Source organism: Gastrolobium bilobum, unplaced genomic scaffold (genome assembly GCF_033153095.1).
Source record: "Gastrolobium bilobum isolate Gb01-03AN ecotype WA unplaced genomic scaffold, APGP_CSIRO_Gbil_v1 utg9272, whole genome shotgun sequence".
Classification (NCBI taxonomy): Eukaryota; Viridiplantae; Streptophyta; class Magnoliopsida; order Fabales; family Fabaceae; genus Gastrolobium; species Gastrolobium bilobum.
The window spans coordinates 1-22,351 of NW_026897730.1; the positions used below are offsets into that span (position 1 = coordinate 1).

General features: G+C 36.6%; 1 protein-coding gene across 4 annotated transcripts; it reads right to left on the reverse strand.

Moving 5' to 3' along the window:
• Window positions 1–13,226: 13,226 nt before the first annotated feature.
• Window positions 13,227–22,024, reverse strand: LOC133309623 (uncharacterized). 4 transcript variants are annotated; one of them, XR_009751355.1, is made up of 3 exons: window positions 21,434–22,024; window positions 17,350–17,421; window positions 13,227–16,780 (listed from the first exon to the last, which is right to left on the reverse strand). XR_009751355.1 is itself a non-coding variant. In XM_061510419.1 (2 exons), the coding sequence occupies exon 2, from the start codon at window positions 20,395–20,397 to the stop codon at window positions 19,660–19,662; it is 738 nt and encodes a 245-aa protein (XP_061366403.1). In that variant the 5' UTR covers window positions 20,398–20,414; window positions 21,434–22,024. The 4 variants fall into 4 exon arrangements, 2 of the variants coding, with proteins under 2 accessions (XP_061366403.1, XP_061366402.1); XR_009751356.1 differs by lacking the exon at window positions 17,350–17,421; XM_061510419.1 differs by lacking the exons at window positions 13,227–16,780; window positions 17,350–17,421 and adding an exon at window positions 19,660–20,414.
• Window positions 22,025–22,351: the final 327 nt, after the last annotated feature.

The following is a 22,351-nucleotide window of genomic DNA, read 5'->3' on the forward strand; positions in this document are numbered from 1 at the left end:
AGAAAATTTGGAGTGAAAAAGTGTAAGGCATCAAGAGCCCGAAGTCTTGAAAGATTGTAGTGGTTTGTCAAGCACCCTCAAGCTTGATAGTTAGTGAAAAGAATTGATCGAGCGGCTTCAGTCTGGACGTAGGTCACGGTGGTGGTGACCGAACCAGGATACATCTAGTTTGCAATTTCTCTAACCTTAATCTCTTTATTTAAGTATTAAAATTGCATCTTAGATTGTCTTTATATATTCGCTTGCTTACTTTGTTGATCACTACACTTGCTTTTTTAATTAGACATTTCCTTATTAAATCACTTTATTGAAGAAATAGTCCTTAAAGCATCAAAGGAGGTACTTTGCGAAAAGATTTTGTAAAACTCAATTCACCCCCCTCTTGAGTATTGAAGCCACCTGTCCAACAAGTGGTATCAGAGCTTGAACTCTTGTGTAAAGAGCTTAACCGCTTCAAGAGAAGGGATGGCTTCTTTGAACCATGATATGCCCCTTGAGGGATCATCTAGTACTAGACCTCCATTTTTTCAATGGCGTCGATTTTTCTTATTGGAAGAGTCGAATGAAAATATTTCTTCAATCTAATGATTTAAGAGTATGGAGTGTAGTTGAAAAAGGGTATACACCACCTACTGTAAAAAATGAGAAAGATGAAGATATTCCTAATGATATAGATAATTACATCGAAGATGAAATTAAGAAAGGAAATTGGAATGCTAGAGCTCAAAACTTGATCACAAATGCCTTAGGTCGTGATGAATACTTTCGTGTTTCAAATTGTAAGAATGCTAAGGAAATGTGGGATATTCTTCAAATAACCCATGAAGGAACTAGTGATGTTAAATTTACAAAATTAAATGCACTCACTAGAGAATTTGAAATGTTTGAAATTCATGAAAATGAAAGTATTCAAAGTATGCAAAAAAGATTCACACACCTTGTCACTCATCTAAATGCTTTAGATAAATCTTTTACTAACCTTGACTTAATTGCTAAGGTGATGAGAAGTGTGCACAATAGGGAATGGCAACCCAAGTTGACGGCTATTACGGAATCAAAAGATTTGAAAACCATGGATCTTGCAACCTTGTTCGGCAAGCTCCAAGAGTATGAAATGGAGCTAACTAGAATAACCTTGAAGGAACAAGCCATCAAGAAAAGCAAGGGAATTGCCTTGAAAGCCTCAACACCAAGCAAAGAGAAGGATGAGGAAAAAGAAGATGGAGATTCCGAAAATGGTCTTGATGAAGATGAGATGAGTCTCTTCGTAAAGAAGTATGGAAAATTCTTTAAGAAGAATTTTTCAAAGAAATCCGCATTTCCTCCTAGAAGAAGATCTAAAGATGAAGGATCCTCACAACTCACTATCACTTGCTTTGAATGTGGAAAAACCGGTCACTACAAATCGGATTGTCCAAATATTCAAAAGAAAGACAAATATGAAAAGAAGCAAGGCAAGGATAGAAGGAACTTCAAGAAGGCTTATCTTGCTTGGGATGACGAATCTAGTTCTTCCGATGATGACTCCAAGGAAGAAGCAAACCTATGCTTCATGCAAGATGGAAGACCACCGGAGAAATCAAGCAAAGGAACTCAACATATATGTCTAATGGCAAATGAGGACAAAAATGAATCTGAAACCGAGGTAAACTCATCTTGCTCTACTCTTTCCCCTTCATATGATGAGTTGTCTGACATGTTTGAAGAAATGCATAATGAAACACTAAAACATGTTAAAACTCTTGGAGCATCAAGAAAAACTATTAGTTCTTTGGAAAAATAAATTGCATCTTTAGAAAAGGAAGTGAAAGATTTGAAAGATGAAAATGAAACTCTCAAACTACTTGATGCTAGCACTAGTTGTATCAAATGCCTATCTTCAAATGATCATGCATCTTCATCATCATGTACTTCATGTAAAAATCTAAACAATGAAATTGATGATTTAAATGAAATTCTAAGCAAATTCACATGTGGAAGAGAAAACTTAAATGTGTTGCTTGGTAAACAAAGATGCATGTTCAACAAATCTGGTTTAGGCTTTGACACTAACACACAAGAAAAATCATATAAAAACTTTTTCATTTCTCCATCCTACATGACAAGTAGTCTATTTATTAAATGTTTTCATTGTGGTGGAAAAGGTCATAGTGCATCCACATGTAAAGTTAGAAAGAATGGTATTATTGGGCAAAAGAAAGTGTGGGTTCCTAAGGGAACTAAGCCCAAGACTAACACACAAGGACCCAACAAGGTGTGGGTACCAAAGATTAAATCTTGACTTTGTGATGTAGGTTTGTTTGAAGGCTAAAAGCTCTAGTGGTACTTGGATAGTGGTTGCTCAAGTCACATGATCGGGAGATGTTTTCCAAGTTTTCAATCATTGCATGGACATTGTTTCCTATGGAGATAACAACAAAGGAAAGATTCCGGTATTGGAAAAGTTGGTAATTCTATCCTCAGAAAATAAGAAAGGGCCTTAGACATGTAGCATTAGTCAATTATGTGAGATAACAACAAAAAAGATTTTTGACTCAACCTCTTGTAAAATTGAAAGTTGGCAAGTTACAAACGGTTTAACTTAATGTAAATTTGATTGGTGTCATAGAGTGGAAAACATTTATATGAAGCACTTAGATAATATTAAACTTGGCTAGTCTCTTGAATGATTTAAAAGTATCGCTTTTATATGCAAGAAATAAAGTCCAAGTATAGCGAGAATAATCATCCACAATGACCAAAGCATAGTAATTGCCACCAAAGCTCATAGTTCTAGTTGGTCCAAAAAGATCCATATGCAGAAGTTGTAAAGGCTTTGTGGTAGAAACAATATTTTTTGATTTAAAAGAAGCCTTTACTTGTTTTCCCATTTGACAAGCATCACAAACTTTATCTTTTTCAAATTTGAGCTTTGGTAACCCAATCACTAGATCTAAGGAAATTAATTTGCTTAATTGACTCATGCCAATGTGTGTTATTCTTCTATGCCATAACCAAGAGTCGTCTTCCTTACTAATCAAACATTTATCGTCATTTGAAGACATACCATCTAAGTCTATCATATAAATGTTATTCACTCTATGACCAAGAAACTTAACTTGCCCATCAATTAGACTTTCAATTTTACAAGAGGTTGAGTCAAAAATAATTTTATAATTTTTATCACATAATTGACTAATGCTAAGCAAGTTATGTCTAAGGCCCTCAACAAGTAAAACATTTTCTATAGAAACGGAGGAGGAATTACCAACTTTTCCAATACCTAGAATCTTTCCTTTGTTGTTATCTTCATAGGAAACATGTCCATGCTCTTTCTTTGTGAAAGATTGGAATTTAGTTACATCTCCTGTCATGTGACTTGAGCAACCACTATCCAAGTACCACTTGGAGCTTTTAGCCTTCAAGCAATCCTACATCACAAAGTCAAGATTTAATCTTTGGTACCCACACCATGTTGGGTCCTTGTGTGTTAGTTTTGGGCTTAGTTCCCTTAGGAACCCACACTTTCTTTTGCCCAATAATACCATTCTTTCTAACTTTACATGTGGACGCACTATGACCTTTTCCACTACAATGAAAACATTTAATGAATGGGTTACTCGTCATGTAGGATAGAGAAATGAAAAAGTTTTTATATGATTTTTCTTGTGTGCTAGTAGCAAAGCCTAAACCGGATTTGTTGAACATACATCTTTGTTTACCAAGCAACACATTTAAGTTATCTCTTCCACATGTGAATTTGCTTAGAATTTCATTTAAATCATCAATTTCATTGTTTAGATCTTTACATGAAGTACATGACGATGAAGATGCATGATCATTTGAAGATAGGAATTTGATACAACTAGTGCTAGCATCAAGTAATTTGAGAGTCTCATTTTCATCTTTCAAATCTTTCACTTCCTTTTCTAAAGACGCAATTTATTTTTCCAAAGAACTAATAGTTTTTCTTGATGCTCTAAGAGTTTTAACATGTTTTAGTGTTTCATTATGCATTTCTTCAAACATGTCATTCAACTCATCATATGAAGGGAGATAGTAGAGCAAGATGAGTTTACCTCGGTTTCGGATTCATTTTTGTCCTCATTTTCCATTAGACATATATGTTGAGTTCCTTTGCTTGATTTCTCCGGTGGTCTCCCATCTTGCATGAAGCATAGGTTTGTTTCTTCCTTGGAGTCATCATCGGAAGAACTAGATTCGTTATCCCAAGCAAGATAAGCCTTCTTGAAGTTCCTTCTATCTTTGCCTTGCTTCTTTTCATATTTGTCTTTCTTTTGAATATTTGGACAATCCGATTTGTAGTGACCGGTTTTTTCACATTCAAAGCAAGTGATGGTGAGTTGTGAGGATCCTTCATCTTTAGATCTTCTTCTAGGAGGAAATGCGAATTTCTTTGAAAAATTCCTCTTAAAGAATTTTTCACACTTCTTTACGAAGAGACTCATCTCATCTTCATCAAGACCATTTTCGAAATCTCCATCTTCTTTTTCCTCATCCTTATCTTTGCTTGGTGTTGAGGCTTTCTTTCTTGATGGCTTGTTCCTTCAAGGTTATTCTAGTTAGCTCTATTTCATACTCTTGGAGCTTGCCGAACAAGGTTGCAAGATCCATGGTTTTCAAATCTTTTAATTATGTAATAGCCGTCAGCTTGGGTTACCATTTCCTATTGTGCACACTTCTCATCACCTTAGCAATTAACTCAAGGTTAGTAAAAGATTTATCTAAAGCATTTAAATGAGTGAAAAGGTGTGTGAATCTATTTTGCATACTTTGAATACTTTCATTTTCATGAATCTCAAACATTTCAAATTCTCTAGTGAGTGCATTTAATTTTGTAAATTTAACTTCACTAGTTCTTTCATTGGTTATTTGAAGAATATCCCACATTTCCTTAGCATTCTTACAATTTGAAACACAAAAGTATTCATCACGACCTAAGGCATTTGTGATCAAGTTTTGAGCTTTAGCATTCCAATTTCTTTTCTTAATTTCGTCTTCGGTGTAATTATCTATATCTTTAGGAACATCTTCATCTTTCGCATTTTTTATAGTAGGTGGTGTATACCCTTTTTCAACTACACTCCATACTCTTAAATCATTAGATTGAAGAAATATTTTCATTCGACTCTTCCAATAAGAATAATCGACGCCATTGAAAAATGGAGGTCTAGTATTAGACGGTCCCTCAAGGGGCATATCATGGTTCAAAGAAGACATCCCTTCTCTTGAAGCGGTTAAGCTCTTTACACAAAAGTTCAAGCTCTGATACCACTTGTTGGACAAGTGGCTTCAATACTCAAGAGGGGGTGAATTGAGTTTTACAAAATCTTTTCGCAAAGTACCTCCTTTGATATTTTAAAGACTATTTCTTCAATAAAGTGATTTAATAAGAAGAAATCTAAATGTAAGAGCATGTGTAGTGATCAACAAAGTAAGCAAGCGATTATATAAAGCCAATCTAAAATGCAATTTTAATGCTTAAATAAAGAGATTAAGGTTAGAGAAATTACAAACTAGATGTATCCTGGTTCGGTCACCACGACCGTGACCTACGTCCAGACTGAAGCCGCTCGATCAATTCTTTTCACTAACTATCAAGCTTGAGGGTGCTTGACAAACCACTACAACATTTCAAGACGTCAGGCTTTTGATGCCTTATAATTTTTTCACTCCAAATTTTCTTAGGAATTTGGTGACCTTTCAAGTGTATAGGGTTCACTTCCCTAACTACTCAATAAATCAAAGGAAGGTGTTTAATAATGGCTAAGTACTCTCAAAGTACAAATAACACAAGTTGAAGAACAATGGTTGTTGACACTCTTACAAGAATAAAGCTCAAAGAGAATTTATGATCAAGAAGACAAGAGTAATGCAAATAGGATGAGAATTAATGAGTAATAATGATCAAGAAGTGTGTCCCATTAATTAGAACAGTAGTCTCTATTTATAGAGGGACCCATGGCCTTTTTCCTACTCATTTTCGCAAACTAGCCGTTTTATAGCTGTTATTTTGTCTTTTGTACAGTAGGTAATCGATTACCATTGAGTGGGTAATCGATTACCCTCGATTACCATGAAGGGTAATCGATTACCATTGTTGGGTAATCGATTACCAACCTGTTGAAAGGTTGGATTTCGCCCTAAAATGGTTTTCTCTTGATTCACATTAGTTTCAAATATTGTTTAAACATTTTATGAACATTGAGAACTATATTTTTATGCTAGGAATGTATTTGAATGTCAAACGATGATTTAATGCATGTAGTTCAAAAAATACTTTGAGCTTCGTTCACGTAAGAAATCAATTACCTTTTCGAATGATCCTAAGTCCTATACTATATTACTTGGAGATTGCTTGGACTTAGAGACTTCTCTTGAAGCTTGAGTCTTGATCTTGTTTAGACTTCTTTTTTATGGTTGCACCTTGAAGCTTTATTTCCATGCTTGTCTGTTATCATCAAAATCATTGAACCTTTGCATTGGTTCCACAGTTATGATGCACAACGCTTTCAATATTCTAGCCAATGTGAATCAGGTTGTTGAAGATCAGAGAGGGACTCCAGTTGGCTCTCTAGCCAACCGGTTTGACCAGTGACTCGGTACCCCGATCGAGTTAAATAATGCTACTCGGCAGGTCAGGCTGCAGCACACATATAAGGAAGGAAATGGTATTGCAGACTGGTTAGCTTCTTATGCTTCTAAGTTCACATGGGAGACTCCGATTTTCTTTAAAAAAATCCCTTGGGGTGTGTGAGTAGTGTTTTAAAACACCGCCCCACACCGGTGTCGACCTCGTTGGGTCATTGATCCCCTTTCTCTGAGGGTTCAGGTTAATAGTTAGACCCTATTTGCAAGTTGACCTCTCTAACTCCCGAAACCCCTCGGTTGAACCCGTGACTCTCGGGTCAAAGGAGTCACTGTACTTTTTTTTTTAAAAAAAACTATACATAAAATGACATCGTTTGATGTGTAAAAAAACAAAAAACAAAACAAAATAAAAATCCAATTTTGACGGGTTGGTGACAGATCAGAGTGGGCCAACCCAAATTATCACCGCTGGTATCAAGAGTTTTTGAGGAGACTTTTTGGGCGTTAGTTGGCCCAGAAATGTAGCCTTAGCTTAGCATTTGTTATTTTTTCTTTTTTCTTTATGTCTTTTACTTTCTCATATACTTCAAAGAAAGAAAAAATTATACATAAAAAAAATTAATTTACCTGGACATATGTTAAATCATAATCGATTTAAAGTCAAAGTTTTGTATTTAAAATTTATATATAAAAAAAATCTCTTTTACGTTTTGAATTTCCGAAAAGAGCAAAAAGGATATCTATCTTCCGAAATTGTTGACATAATCTAAATATAATATTCAAAACCATTAAATAATTGCTTTTAGAAAATGGCTATTTCTAGTTTATAAATTAATCCACATTTTTTTATACTTAGTGTATATTATGGCATATGTTATTTTTAGCAGATTTCTAACCAACATAATTTTTAAAAATTCCTATTATAAAATAATTTTATTATGAATAAAAAATAAAAAAATAAAAACTTCAAGGATATGTCTTTTAAGATATATGCCAGTTTTTTGAAATTTATTTTATAGTTTTATTCTTATTTATTTATCTTTTATTCTAATTATTTACCGTAATGACAAATCATTTCATGTCTCCTTTCAAAACCCTAATAACATAGTCAAAATTTTATATAATCAACAAATAGTATTTAACTTCATTTTTTATGTGTTTTTCTTTTAACTTTAGTTAAAAATTAACTTTTGCATTTAAAAAAAGAATATGTTAAAGAGGCTCTTAACCTAAATAATATTTGCTTTTGGAGAAATCAATTTAATTTGAGTAAAAATCCAAACCTGCACATACTACATATAAAAAACATTTAATTTTTTTTTAAAAATTATAAAAATTTATTTTTACAGTATATTGATTTAAGAGCGTCTTTATATATTTCTCGTTAATTTTTTATGGGGAAGAATATTGTAACAACCAAGTTGTGTTACTACCTTGTTACTACCAATCAATCTCACCGTTTGATCGATTATGTTAATCCAACGATTATATTTATTTTCATCTTTGTATGGTCATGATTTTTTAAATTTAATACTTTATATTTATTTCTACCTTTGTATGGTTATGATTTCTCGTATTTAATGCTTTCACTTTAAATATGGGGAATCATAACCATACAAAGATGAAAATAAATATAATCGTTAGATCAACATAATTGATCTAACAATGATATTGATTGGTTTGGTAGTAATATAGTAGTAACACAAATTTTTTGATTAGGATAAAATGCGACTAGCTTATGCCGTTATTGATTTCAAATATAATTGTACCTTCTTCATTAGGTTGGGTATTAATAAGCCCATTAGATGTAGTAGGGGTGACAGCAAGCCCAATTCAAAAGTTTGTTTTGCACAGGAAAACATATTGCGTGTATAAAATGATATTACTCAACAGTTTTTTCAAAATATTAAAAGGAAATTATTTAAAAATTCAGTATTCAAAATGAGTTTGTTTTGTACAGGTAAGCATATTGCGTGTATAAAATGATATTTACCGTGTCACATTGCGTAACGCTCCGTGAACAGCGTTTCTCAAATGAAAAAAATTAAAGAATTAACTTAATTCAAAATCTTAAGTTATTAAGTGAGGTTATATTAATGATTCTACACTGTTAAGTGAGTTTATATTAATAATTTTATACTTCTCTAATACGTCCCTCCACACGAGAGTTCACTAAATTTGAATAGTGGATAATGCACATGTCTACCTATTTGTATTAAGAAATTTCATAAAATTTAATTAATTATTAATTAAATAAGGATGTGAGATTTGAACCCATGATAATAAGGCTATGATATTATATAAGAAATTAATTTAACACAAAAGTTTAAAACGAGACTTGTATTTCTCTAAAAAAAATTACATACAATATAGATTCAGTGACCAACCAATAAAATGTCCTAATTCTTGTTTTGCAAGTTGACATGTGGAAATAATAATAATAATAATAATAATAATAATAATAATGTAATGGACAAAGCATAAAAGCTCGCATTTTTATTTTTTTTTGTATGTTTGTGTTGAAAGATAGACTCTAAATTATGACTTGTCAGATGGTTATCTGGGCTGAAACTAACCTGTCTAGTCAAAAAACATACACGCTCCAACATTATGTATTATATGGGTACCATTTGATCTGAACATAAAAGAGAATTTATCTGAACTAATATTTTAAAGGAAAACATATTTACCCTTTTAAAGAATAATCATTTTTATTGACCAATAACTTTGCCACCTCATCAAATGTCTTTGCCAACTCATCAGCCATCAAGTGCCAACTCATCTAGATCATCCAACATACACATGTCAAAAGCTACAACTAATACTAGTTCATAATAGTTTATTATTCTGTTTCAATGAATCTTGATTAGTTGATTAGCTTTCTGGTATGACTCTATTGGATCTGATAGTTTATATTTGCATCTTTTCTTGTAAAGATCAGAATATGAGAATACAATATATTTTCCATTCCTTAATGCTGCTTTTCTCTCTTTTCATTTGTTTTTTGATGGTATCAGAGCTTCGTTAATGGAGCTCTGGTATTCATTCTCTAAAAAAGTTCTTTCAATCACAATTGATTCTCTCGATCATAGCCATGGCAGATCAAGCTCCGGCTTCGGTTCCGACTTTGGTTCCAAATCAAAACTCTTTACCAGAGTTCCTCACGAATCTAAGCCATCCTTTATTTCTTCATCCGAGTGAAAGTCCATCAAGTGTGCTAGTTTCATCGGTTCTCATGGTGCAAACTACCATATGTGGTCAAGAGCAATGAAAATGGCTCTTATGTCAAAGAATAAACTCAAGATTGTTGATTGTTCAATGACAATTCCTCATGAAGCATATCCTTCTTTTGTTGTGTGGAAGAGATGCAATAATATGGTGTTAGGTTGGATACATCGAGCTATAAGCGAATCCATTGCTAAGTCCATACTTTGGATTGATAGAGCAATTGACACTTGGAAAGATCTCAAGGATCGCTTCTTTCAAGATGACATATTTCGTATCTCGAATCTACAAGAAGACATCTACAAACTTCATCAAGGAGAAATGAGCGTAGCAGACTACTTTACCGAATTGAAGATCCTTTGGGATGAACTTGAAACTTTAAAGCCTCTGCCATAATGCACTTGCAATGCTCTTAACCAGATGTGCAGATATATAGATAAGGATCATGTTATCATATTCTTAAAATGTTTGAATAAGCAGTTCAATAATGTCAGATCGCAAATAATGTTGATAGATCCTCTTCTAGAAGTCAATAAGGTATTCCTACTTATATTACAAGAAGAAAGGCAAATTAATGGTGGTTCCTTAGTTGTTAATGATGCTTTGAGTGAATCCAAAGCTTTTGCACATTCTTCAGATAACAAAAGCACACCATTTGGTAGAGGAAAGTGGAGACAAAACAATGGTAGAGGAGGAGGAAGCAAGGATTTTACAAACTACAAGAAAACCAATCATACAATTAATACGTGCTACTTCAAGCACGAATTCCTTCCTGGATACAGATCAAGAAACCAAGCTTCTTCTGCTGCGATGTGATTGGAGCTGAAATAAACTTTGAAGTCTCCAAAGTTCATGAAAAGAATTTTCCATTTTCTACAGAAGAACAACAACGCTTGCGTGATTTTCTTTAATCAACCAAAGATAACAATGTTCCTCACATAACAAATTTGGTTCAAGCCTTTAATGCAGAGGTAACTCAACCACAAGGTAAAATTGACTTGCATTGGATCATGGACTCAGGTGCCACAGACCATATATGTTTTAATAAAACTCTATTTAATCCTTATACAAAATCTTGCCAATTTCCATTTCATTTCCTAATGGTCATATATCACTTCTGAATATTCTGGTACAATTCGAATCTCACATCACCTTCTTCTGCAAAACTTATTGTTTGTTTCTGAATTTAGAATAAACTTTATATCCATAAACAAGCTTTTGAAAACAAATCGTGAACCACGTGATAAGACCCTTTGGGCGAATTAGATCCTCCCCCTGAGTTTCTGTTAGTGTGATCATCGCACCGTACACGGTAGAAAACGAAGAACGTGGAAGCCCTAGGAGAACACCATCACACTGTTTTTTTCTTTCTTCATATATATATATATATATATATATATATATAAGCTTTTAAAAATAAATCTTTCTCAATATTATTTTTTATGGGGTAGGATATTGTGACAACCAATTAGTGTTACTACCAATCAATTTCACCGTTAGATCGATTATGTCGATCCAACGGTTATATTTATTTTCATCTTTGTATGGTTATGATTCTCCATATTTAATGCTTTCACATTAAATATGGGGAATCATAGTCATAAAAAAGTGAAAATAAATATAAAGTATTAAATATGGGAAATCATAACCATACAAAGATGGAAATAAATATAACCGTTGGATCAATATAATCGTCTAACGGTGAAATTGATTGGTAGTAACACTAATTAGTTTGTTACAATATCCTTTTTTTTTTTTGAAATACAATGAAAACTAAAGCAACATCAAAAAAAGCCCTATACTGGGCACAATCTTGGGAGACTAACTCCCCTCAAGTCATTATGAAGCAATTCCAAACAAGCTGTTGGAGGGACATCCAGGACAATCAGTTGTCCATCCTGATGAGGTGCATGAGTAGCAAGCCAATCATCAACAAAATTGCCTTCTCTATAAGTATGACTAAGCTGAATAATCCAGTCTCTTTGAAGCATGCTACGAGCTCGGATGATTAAAGCAGAAAGAGGATGACTTACGTCACACCATTTTCTTATAAATTCCAAAGCCACCTTGGAGTCACCCTTCACAAAGACTCTCCTAAATCCCTTATGCCAAACCAGATCCATACCTGTCAAGAACCCCCAAATTTCCGCTGAAGTAAAAGTACCACTCCCAAGGAATTTTGTAAAACCAGTTAACCAGTTCCCAGCAGCATCCCTTATGACTCCACCACATGCAGTCCTTTGCCCACTGTCTATGCTGGAACCATCTACATTAAGTTTAACATAACCCTCAGAGGGAAAATTTCAGTGAATAAGACGTTCCTCTCTTCTAAGCTCCTGATGACCAATCTTAATAAGGGTTTCATTAGCCAATTGAATATTACCACAAGTGTAGGTAATGCGCTTAATAAGACCATACTTCGAGGTGCTAGTTTGATCAAAGATCGCCTTATTTCTTTCCCCCCACAAACACCAAGCTATCACCCCAAAATACAAAGGCCAAGTTCAATCAGTTTGAAATGGACCTTTTAATCCTAGATTTGTCTGAATCCATAGGCGAAGATCCATGGAGAAAAATTCACTATGGTTATCAGAAAGAACCCAATGCTCCCATAATTCCCTGGCACCAGGACAATCTCTAATGGCATGTAAACTATCCTCAAGATTATAATGACATCTCAGACACGCTGCATCTGTAGCCATGTGACGATGCACTCTACGAACATTAGTTAAAAGAGAACCTCTGTAGAGAAGCCATAAGAATTGTCTAATACGTTCAGGACCAGGCCAAGTCCAAATTACCTTCCAAAAACTATCCTGATGATAATGCGAGGTACCCATGAGATAGTTATAAGCTGGTTTCACTGGAAAAAACCCCATCTTGGCTACCTGCCCAAATAACACGGTCCGTAGAAGGATCCACTATAGGAGGGAGCACACTACGAATCTTGTCCAATACTGAAGTAGGAGGAAGGTGCTGGAATAAAGGCCAGTCCCAATTACCATAACAAGTTACAAATTGAGACGTAGACCAATGAGTCATAATAGGAGGAATAGGTTGAACGGCCAGAGAAACAAGTTGAGGACATCCTGGCACCCACGAATCCATCCAAAAAGACGTATGAACCCCATCACCTAAAATGATACGAGAATTCTCTAGAGTTTGAGGCCAATACTTAACAATAGCCTTCCATAAACTAGAATCATTTGCTGAAGCCGAGATACTTGGAATGAGCCTCTCCTCCACCTTATACTTGCTACGAAGGACCCAAACCCATAACGAATTACGATCAGTTATGATACGGTGACCTAGCTTCATGATAAAAGCCATATTATTCTCTTTAATTTTACGAAAACCAAGCCCCCCTACATTCTTCGGCAAACAAATCATCTCCCAAGAAACCAGGTGAGCTTTCCTTCGTTCAGAAGTTGATCCCCAAATGAAATTCCTAGTTACACTCTCAATACGATCACACGTACCACTAGGAATAATACAAGTTTGCATAGGATATTGAGGAATTGCAGTAAGAACTGACCTAGCCAAAGTTAATCTTCCCGCCAAGGAAAGAGTACGTTGATTCCAGGCATTTAAACGAGCTTGCATCCGATTTAAGATATAGCCAAACGTACTCTTTGTAACACGGCAATGACGAAGAGGAATACCCAAGTATCTACCCAAGTCATTTGTAGGAGAGTAGCCCATCAACTGGCTTAGATTCTGCACTCGGGTATGATTCACGTTTCTGGAGAAGAATGCTTTTGTTTTTTCCTTGCTAACCTTCTCACCAGAACACCTGAAAAAACAATCAAGAATCTTATTAATAATAACAGCTTGCCCTTCTGTGGCTTCTGTAAAGAGCAGAAGATCATCTGCAAAAAATAGATGGGAAAACAGTGGTCCCCTTCTATTCAATCTGATAGGCTTCCAAACGTCCTCTTGAACTGCTACATTAATCAAGTAAGAAAGTCTTTCCATGCAAATGATGAAAAGATAAGGAGACAAAGGATCTCCCTGACGAAGACATTGATTGAGAGAAAATTATGTCGTAGTTGATCCATTCCATAACAAATTCATTGTACATGACGAGACACAACATATGATCAGAGAAATAATATTCTCAGGCAAACCAACATCCACAAGCGCGTCTTTCAGAAACTCCCAAGAAATCTTGTCGTAAGCCTTTTCTAAATCAACTTTGACAGTCATCCAACCCTTACCCCCTCTCTTTTTATTCATGGAATTGATGATTTCCTGAGCCACAATGATATTATTCGCTCCTTGTCTACCCTTAATAAAACCACATTGATTAGGCATAACCAAGTGAGCATATGAGATTTTAGCCTATTAGCGACAATCTTAGTTACAGTCTTGTAAATAACATTACAAAGGCTAATAGGTCTAAAATCCTTAAGTAATTCAGGCACATCAATCTTAGGAATCAGACAAATCAAAGTTTGGTTAACCTCTTTGATATTATCCGGATGAAGGAACACACCTTTCACAAAAGAGATAACTGACTCACCCACCTTATCCCACTGAGATTGAAACAAAAGAGCATTAAGCCCATCCTTCCCAGGCGACTTGTGTAAGAACCCGCACCGTTAATTAAGGTATTTAATTAATTAATTATGCAAAATTAGGAAATGATTCCATAATTGACCCTAATAATTATTTATGAGGCTTAATAATTATGGTAAGTGATTAAGAGTGCTAAAAGTCGCTTTTCGGAAGAAAAGTGCAGATACCGGTTCTGCTAGTCTGTATAAATGCGTACCGAAAAAGTATCCGGAAAATTTAAGTAAGTGCATGATAATTACTAGAATAATATATAGGACTTGTAAAACGAGTTTCAAGTCGAAATAATGAGAACTGGTGCTAGAAACCGGTACTGGCTTTGAAAAGTGCGTACCGGAAAGGTGCTCAGAAAAATATAATAAAAATATGATAATTCTTAGAAAATTATGTAGTTTCAGAATCCAAAGTTTGGGATTAAAATGCTAAGCGTAGCAATTAAAGTTAATACTGTGTGTTTAAGTGTGTTTGGGCTATAAATACTCCCATTATGGGCACAAAACCCTAGGATCAGAATTCTATACGTGAGTTGGGGCTGATCATTTGCTGGTTACTGTTCCATTGGCTTTTCCTTCCATTTCTTGAGCCAAGTTGTGATCTTTCTTGATTTTCTTCACATTTCCACCTTGTAAACACTTGGGAGCATCCTTGTGGGAGTGAAAGAATGGTATTTTCTGAGTCTTAGCCACTGTTTGAGTCAGTCTTGAGGGTTGAGTAGTGGAAGCCTTGGTCTTACCATTTGTGAACTCCAAGTGTCTATCTTTGTGGATAAATGAGTCATCTTGTTGTGCATTTTCGTGCACCTTCTTAGTCAGAATTGTGAGGAGCTGTGTTGAGCTCCAAGAGCATCTCCATTCTGAGTTTTGAGCCTTGGTATGTTGTACCAACCTTTATCTTAAGTTTTAAGGCTTAAAAATGGTACCTTGATGCATCTAATGACTAAAAGATGATAACTTGTTGTTGGGTAATGTTGAACACGCCTAGAAATGCATGATTAGGTGTTTAAAATCGGTAAAAAGGGAACCTTTAAGGGATATCTTCACGAAAATGCAGAAACTGCATTCTGTCGTGAAATATCCGGATATTTGTCGAACAGATATCCGGATATTGGATATCCGGATATGTGGTTTTGGGATATCCGGATATTGGATATTCGGATATTGGATATCCGGATATTGGTTTTGGGATATCCGGATATTGGATATCCGGATATGGGAATCTGTATATCCGGATATAGTCCCGAGGAATATCCGGATATTCTGGGATTTCGCAGAACAGTAGTTGTGCTGTGTGTACAGTAGGCTATTGGGGGTTTGTGGACCCTAGTTTGATGGAGTTGAACTTCTGTATTTTATGGACTAAGCCAGAATCATGGGATTAAGGGCTTTGGCTTTGTTAGAAGCTTTAAGACTTGAAAACGTAATGAAAAGGCATTGTCTTTAATTTGTATGCATGTGGTACATGTTTATTGATTTATATTTGGTCTATATCAGATTGTGATCTGCTGTGATTGGACTTTGAGCTTGTGGCATTGGATAGCTAGCTTAGAGGTAAGCTTTCGTGTCCTCGGTTTAGCCATGTTGTGGTTCCACCATGTTCCATGGGGATATGGTTATATGCATGCTGTGTTACATGCTTTTGATGTTTTGGAAATGCTGTTGAGCTATTGTATGTTAGTGCCTTGTTGATATGCATCGATGTGTTCCACCTATACGGTAAGCCTGAGTATGTAGAACATACAAGAGGGTGAGGCTGTGGGTGAGGTGCAAGCGGTGTTCCTTGTACTACATGTAGGGAATAGACGTATTCCTACATTCTCTGGCCAGTAGATAGTGATTACACACATGCCATAGATATCTGTTGCACTACATAGTTTTGGAACTGATATTGATATAAATGTTTTTTGAACTTATATTGCACATGTAAGTGAGCTTGGGGTGGAAGATCCTTGAGGACCCCTTGTCTTACTGAGATTTCTAGTTTAGAGATCTCACCCCACATTTGGGGAATGCTTATTTCAGGGTCAGGTAATGTTGAGACCTCAGGCAGCAGGAGGCCGGAGCTGAGTTAGATTGCTGTTATATTATGCTGCCATGATTGGATGCTGGATATGCATGCTGCTTGTAACACCCCGTGTATACCCGGAATATTAACATTACATCGTATTAAGCGGTCATAACGTGTCAAAATCCTTTTCGCAAACGTTTCAACATCTGTTTCCAAAATACTTGCTGGTCATAAAATCATAAGGCAATAATAAAATCATAGTTCACAGTAATAAAAGCTTCTCAATTTCACACAGTCATCCATAAAATATCACATCAATAGCAGCATGCCCAAACAGTAGAAGCCAACAGCAAATATCCAAGTCCTCAAAAGCTTTTACGTCCTCCTGCCATTTTGTAAAAATAGCAGCCCCAAAGGGGTGAGAGAAAATCCCAGTAGTGTGGCAACAAAACCATAATGCAACAATATTAACTAGGCACAAAATCATAAATAGTCACTTCAAACATTTAATCCTTTTCATCATATATCATAACGCGTATATAACGTCCTTTTTCCTTTACGCTCATAGCACCGTCGTGCGCGTAGCATCACAGTGGGTATTCCTAATGGCTCCCATGAAGGTGAATCCCACTGTGGAACCTATGCGGACTGAAGCCAAGTGTCCCCTCTCCTGGTACCAGGCATGCCTATATGATGCATGCTCAGTCACATGTCCTCAATACAAATATATATATATTCAAGATGTCATGAATCAAGTATACATGCCATGTTATGCAATCGCACCCAACAGAAAAATGTATTATGATGTAAAATGCATGCATATATCATATCATCCTTTCATATTCTTACCATTGGCTCATCATCATCATAACATACATAGAACAAATGTGAGCAACACATCACAATTCCATACACTAGCCAATAGTCACATTAGGTAATACCGCCTACACATACCTTGGCACTTTACTTTTAAATCAAGCATTCCAAACATCATCGAACAGTCCCATTATCTAAGAACTTGTGCACCTAAACAAATACATACATCAAATCAGAATTTATCACGTTTATTTTCTACATATTACACAGTTGTCCCATTCTCCCAATCCTAGGTTTATAGTCGGTTTCCTTGCACATACATTAAGCGAACTTTCTGCCATCATATAAATTTACCCAATGTCCTAATTTGACAAATTCCAATGTATTCCACACATGCATGCTCGGTTTTCAATCCTCACTAGGTGCTTATGATTTTTCTTTAACAAGACATTAACTTCATCGCTAACACATGAGCTAATAAATTATTTAACATGTTATCTTCAAGAGTTATAATACCTACAAAGCTTGAATCAAATCCGGTTTCAAGGTTCGTGTACTAATTTAATTATTTTGGCTTAGAGTTTGTTTCATCAATAGATAATGGGTGACATAATCAAGCTCTTCCATGCAAGTAGGTTCGGTTTCTTGTCCCATAATTAGGTGCCACTCATTTATTATTTAAATGACCTGGTTTACAAGGCTTAGGGTGTGCTATAGAAGCCACGAGCATACTGTTTTCAACAATTAGTCACCCAAATAGGACTCACTAAATTTTTCTTTTCTAGTTCAAGAAACAGTCCAACAAAAGTTAAAGAGAGCTATTTCCATGCTCACAAAATATCAATTTAGGCTCACATGCACCAAGTCCTATGGCTGTACAAAATGACCGAATTAAAGGAGGGAAATAGCCAACATAAATTATCCTCCTATCATACAAGGGGGTGGCCGAACATAGAGGGAAAAGAATAGCTCAGAACTCAGATTTAACTCCTTTCAAGTCTTAAACTTCTAGCCGAGTTATCATGCTTTCTATGCTAATTATATTTCTGCCTTTAATTTTATCTTGTCAATTATAGCAATTAACAACTTCCTAAAGTAGATACAGGTTCAGTTTGTGAATATTACCAAAGGCTTATAATTTTTCTTCAACACAAAATGTTTTGCAATCATAAGAGTGTGCTATTAAGACCTCACACATGCTGCTCGGCTTTTTGACCCTTATGCCCCTTAATTAATAATTAATTACCAAATTGCCCCTCATTCAAAACTATTTCGAAAATTTACCCTTCCCAACAAACATAACACCAATCTGCCCCTGTTTGACCGTTGACCACGAAGCCTACCCGGGTACACCATTACCTACCCGGGTAAATTTTGAAACTTTTTATCTACCCGAGTATGTAGGGGTGTACCTGGGTAGAGTTCTTGAATCTGGGAAAATGTTTGAATTATTTACCCGGGTACGTAGCAGTGTACCCGGGTAAATCGCGTCCAGAAACCCCAATATGTATGGGTTTCGGCTATTGTTGCGAGGTATAGGGTTTTTGAAACCCCAAATCTTTCTCTCTTACCCTCTCTAATCCGAAACATCACACATATTTCATCTCATCATTTCAGAAAGCTGAATCTTGGGGGGACATTGAGATTACATCTCCACACTCCCATTTTGTGCTAAAAAATCCGAACCAACCTCCAAACCCAAAACCTAGATCTAATTTTTGTGTGAAAGATGAGTTCAAGTCCAAACATGGTTCCTATAGTTGTTTACTACAATGGGAGGCATTTTGAAGGTCCGAACGGTGTCCGATTTGAAGGAAAAACAAAAACGATGAAAATCAAAGTGGGCACTACATGCAATGAACTGAAGGAGAGAATTCTTCAAAAAATGGGGTCAGAAGGCATACATTCCATCCACCGCATGATAGCCAGGTTAGAGACTGTAGTGGATATGGATACAATATACTACATTGGAAACGATATAAATGATGATGAAGATGTGGAGTTCGTAACAGATGCGTTTGTTGAATGGAAAGTATTAAAATATATTGAGATATATGTTGAAGTTGATGTTGGACAATCTTCATCTTTACCGGTGCATACAACCACTACTGCACACTGTACCGGTCAGGAAGATACAGTTGTACGATCTTCTGCACCTCCTCAGGTAGCATGGGATGAGGATGAAGAGGAGGACTATGTGGACAGCGAAGATGAGGGAGAACCTGAAAGTGCTATTCCAGAAGGTGATTCGTCAGACACTGACGTGGACGGTAATTTTGAGGCTGACATGAGCGCCGTAAGTCTCGGTACCCCAGCCTTGTCACCACTTCATGTCGACCCAGTCAGTAGTGGTAAGTTATTAAATTTGAATATTTGCTTTAGATGCAGGGTCTGAGGAGCCATTCTGGAATGAAAGCCAACATTATTCATTCATTAACTGGGCGCACCCTAATGACGAGTTGGAGATCCTATATGGTGATTATGACTTGCACGGAGGTTGGAAGTTAGGAGATCCGTTATTTGTGCAACAAGAATTTGGGTCCAAACCAGAATTGCAACATGCTGTGAAGATACATTGTATGAAGGGGCGCAGGACAACCATAGTTGAAAAAAGCGACAAGTCAAGATTTGAGCAAAATGACCGGGCTCAGCGTCTGCCCTCCTAGTCTCTGTAACAATGGTCTCCCGGTTATAATCACCAAATATATGATGGCTGTCTCCATCATATAGTGCTGCTCCTGTGACACCATCAAAATCGAACCCCAGTAGCTCCGTCCAGATAGGAGCAGTCATGATGATATCAATCCCGCAGACACGGGAAGTCAGCTCGCCTTGCGAGTAGCCAAGGTTCTGGTAGAAGGCTCTTACCATAACCTCCGAGTATGGGCACCGCATCTCCGCCAGGTGAAGTAAATGTGTCTGCTCAAGAAGCGGCACGATGTCAAAACGCTCTAGGTTGAAGAATGCCGAATCCAGTGATTTCGGTTCGCAGATCTTCCGGGTCATGAAAAACTTCACGAACTTCTCGTGTGAAGGAATGTCATCCTCAAACAAATATCCGAACGTCAAGTCCGGAGCCTGACTCGAAGCAGCCTGGGGCTGAGAGGATGACGACCCATCGTGACGACTCTTGGTTCTTCTCTCGGAATGGGTCACTGGCAGCTTTGAAACGCGTCGAGAGGTCATTGTGTCACACTATTAAACTGAAAAAATAACCAAAATCAGAAATTAGATACATGTTAGGGTTAGGGTTAGGGTTAGGGTTAGGGTTAGGGTTAGATTCAGGGTTAGGGTTAGGGTTAGACAAATTGATAAAATAATTCGGACAGAATCAAATGATATAAACGAAAATACAATGAATCAGAACAGAAATCATAACATAATTGAAAAAACTGAAAAACAAATTCACCTTTGATCGATTTCAATCGGTAGAAGGCAGAGAGGTTGCAAGGTCCGCGAATGATGATCACAAACAAGACGAATTAGTGCAAGATTATGCCTGAAATCGCTCAAGATGACACTCCTCCAGCAGCTCTACTCGGGTACCCCTTTTGTGGGTTTTCGAAATGGGGCTGCTGGGGTATTTTAAAACCCTACCGTCGATGTTTACCCGGGTACACTGCTCCGTACCCGGGTAAATAATTCAAACATTTTCCCAGATTCAAGAACTCTACCCGGGTACACCCCTACATACTCGGGTAGATAAAAAGTTTCAAAATTTACCCGGGTAGGTAATGGTGTACCCGGGTAGGCTTCGTGGTCAACGGTCAAACAGGGGCAGATTGGTGTTATGTTTGTTGGGAAGGGTAAATTTTCGAAATAGTTTTGAATGAGGGGCAATTTGGTAATTAATTATTAATTAAGGGGCATAAGGGTCAAAAAGCCCATGCTGCTCATATACGAGTCAACACCTGCAAAGCCTAATGAGAGTTTTCAATCCAAGGACAGTTCGGCAATATTAAGAGACTATTTTTCTAAATCCCCAAACCAGATTTTTGGTGTGTGTGTGCTCTAGATTCTAAGTGGTCCAAGGGCATAGGCAAGGAAATAGAATGATAAAACAGAATAACATGCATAAAAATGGCGGCTATTCAAGTGAGCAGAAGCAAGGGAATGCAATTGACAAAAAAAAAAAAAGTTTAATCTTCCAAGTCATATATGCAGCGGCTGAACAGGACAAAAGAAGGGAATAAAGCAAAATAAAGACATATCCATCTCTTACACGCAAGGGGCCGAATCAGAGAAAGGAAGGGGAGGCTTGGGACTCGATTTGCTTTCTTGGCTGCATCCAAGGATCATCCATTCGAGTGAAGGGCAGCCACTTCACTCTCCACTGTCCCAAAACGTAGAAACCAGCTGCATGCAGGGGATGAGTGACTCCAACACGGCAGAACTTCTCCTACTTGAAGAGGACAGTGCGCACAAGAGGAGGGAAGGATGTTGGGCTTCAACCTCCTTGCCTAAGGTTACACGGCTGACCAGAATTAAAAGATGAATATGCTTAACGTTTTGCTGTCTCCTCAGGAAGGTCACGCATTGAGAGCGGGACGATGGAGGAAGGGGATGCCCGCATTGAGGCTTACGGTTTGTGGGAATCATGAGAAAAGGTTGCAAGCATTATTTGTGGTGTTTACCTTGAGGGGTTGACGGTTGTGAGGGAGATAATGAGGTGAAGGTATTCTGTATGCAAGGACTGAATTACCTCAGCTTGTTTCTCTCCATGGATTTTCGGCTTGAAGAAAAATAATGAGTTGCATGGGTGATCCCTTTCTGACCACTTGGCACACATGCAATAAGTTTTACTTTAGTTTAATTCTGGACATAATGACCCCAAAGGAGAAATAGATCAGAATTGTTTGTCCTCACTACGTTATTGGATGATGGAGGGATAAGGTGATATAGGTGTCTATCCTTTGGCCAATCAAGAATGAGTGTACAGATTTTGTTTTGGGGATAGGCTAATGTTCATGAGTAGGAAACTATAAGGCTGTCTCATGCTCCAATTAAAAGGCTTGGACCGTGGGCCATGAGGGAAATTGGACCCAAGAATTCACCTAAGCTAATTAATTTTATGAAGCAAACTAAAAGTAACTAGGATTTCAGAAAAAATACTTAAAGATATGCCCATCTTATACTTACT

Excerpts from the sequence above, each read along its gene's own strand:
- LOC133309623 (XM_061510419.1), bottom strand. The coding sequence starts at position 20,397 with ATGACCTCTCGACGCGTTTCAAAGCTGCCAGTGACCCATTCCGAGAGA.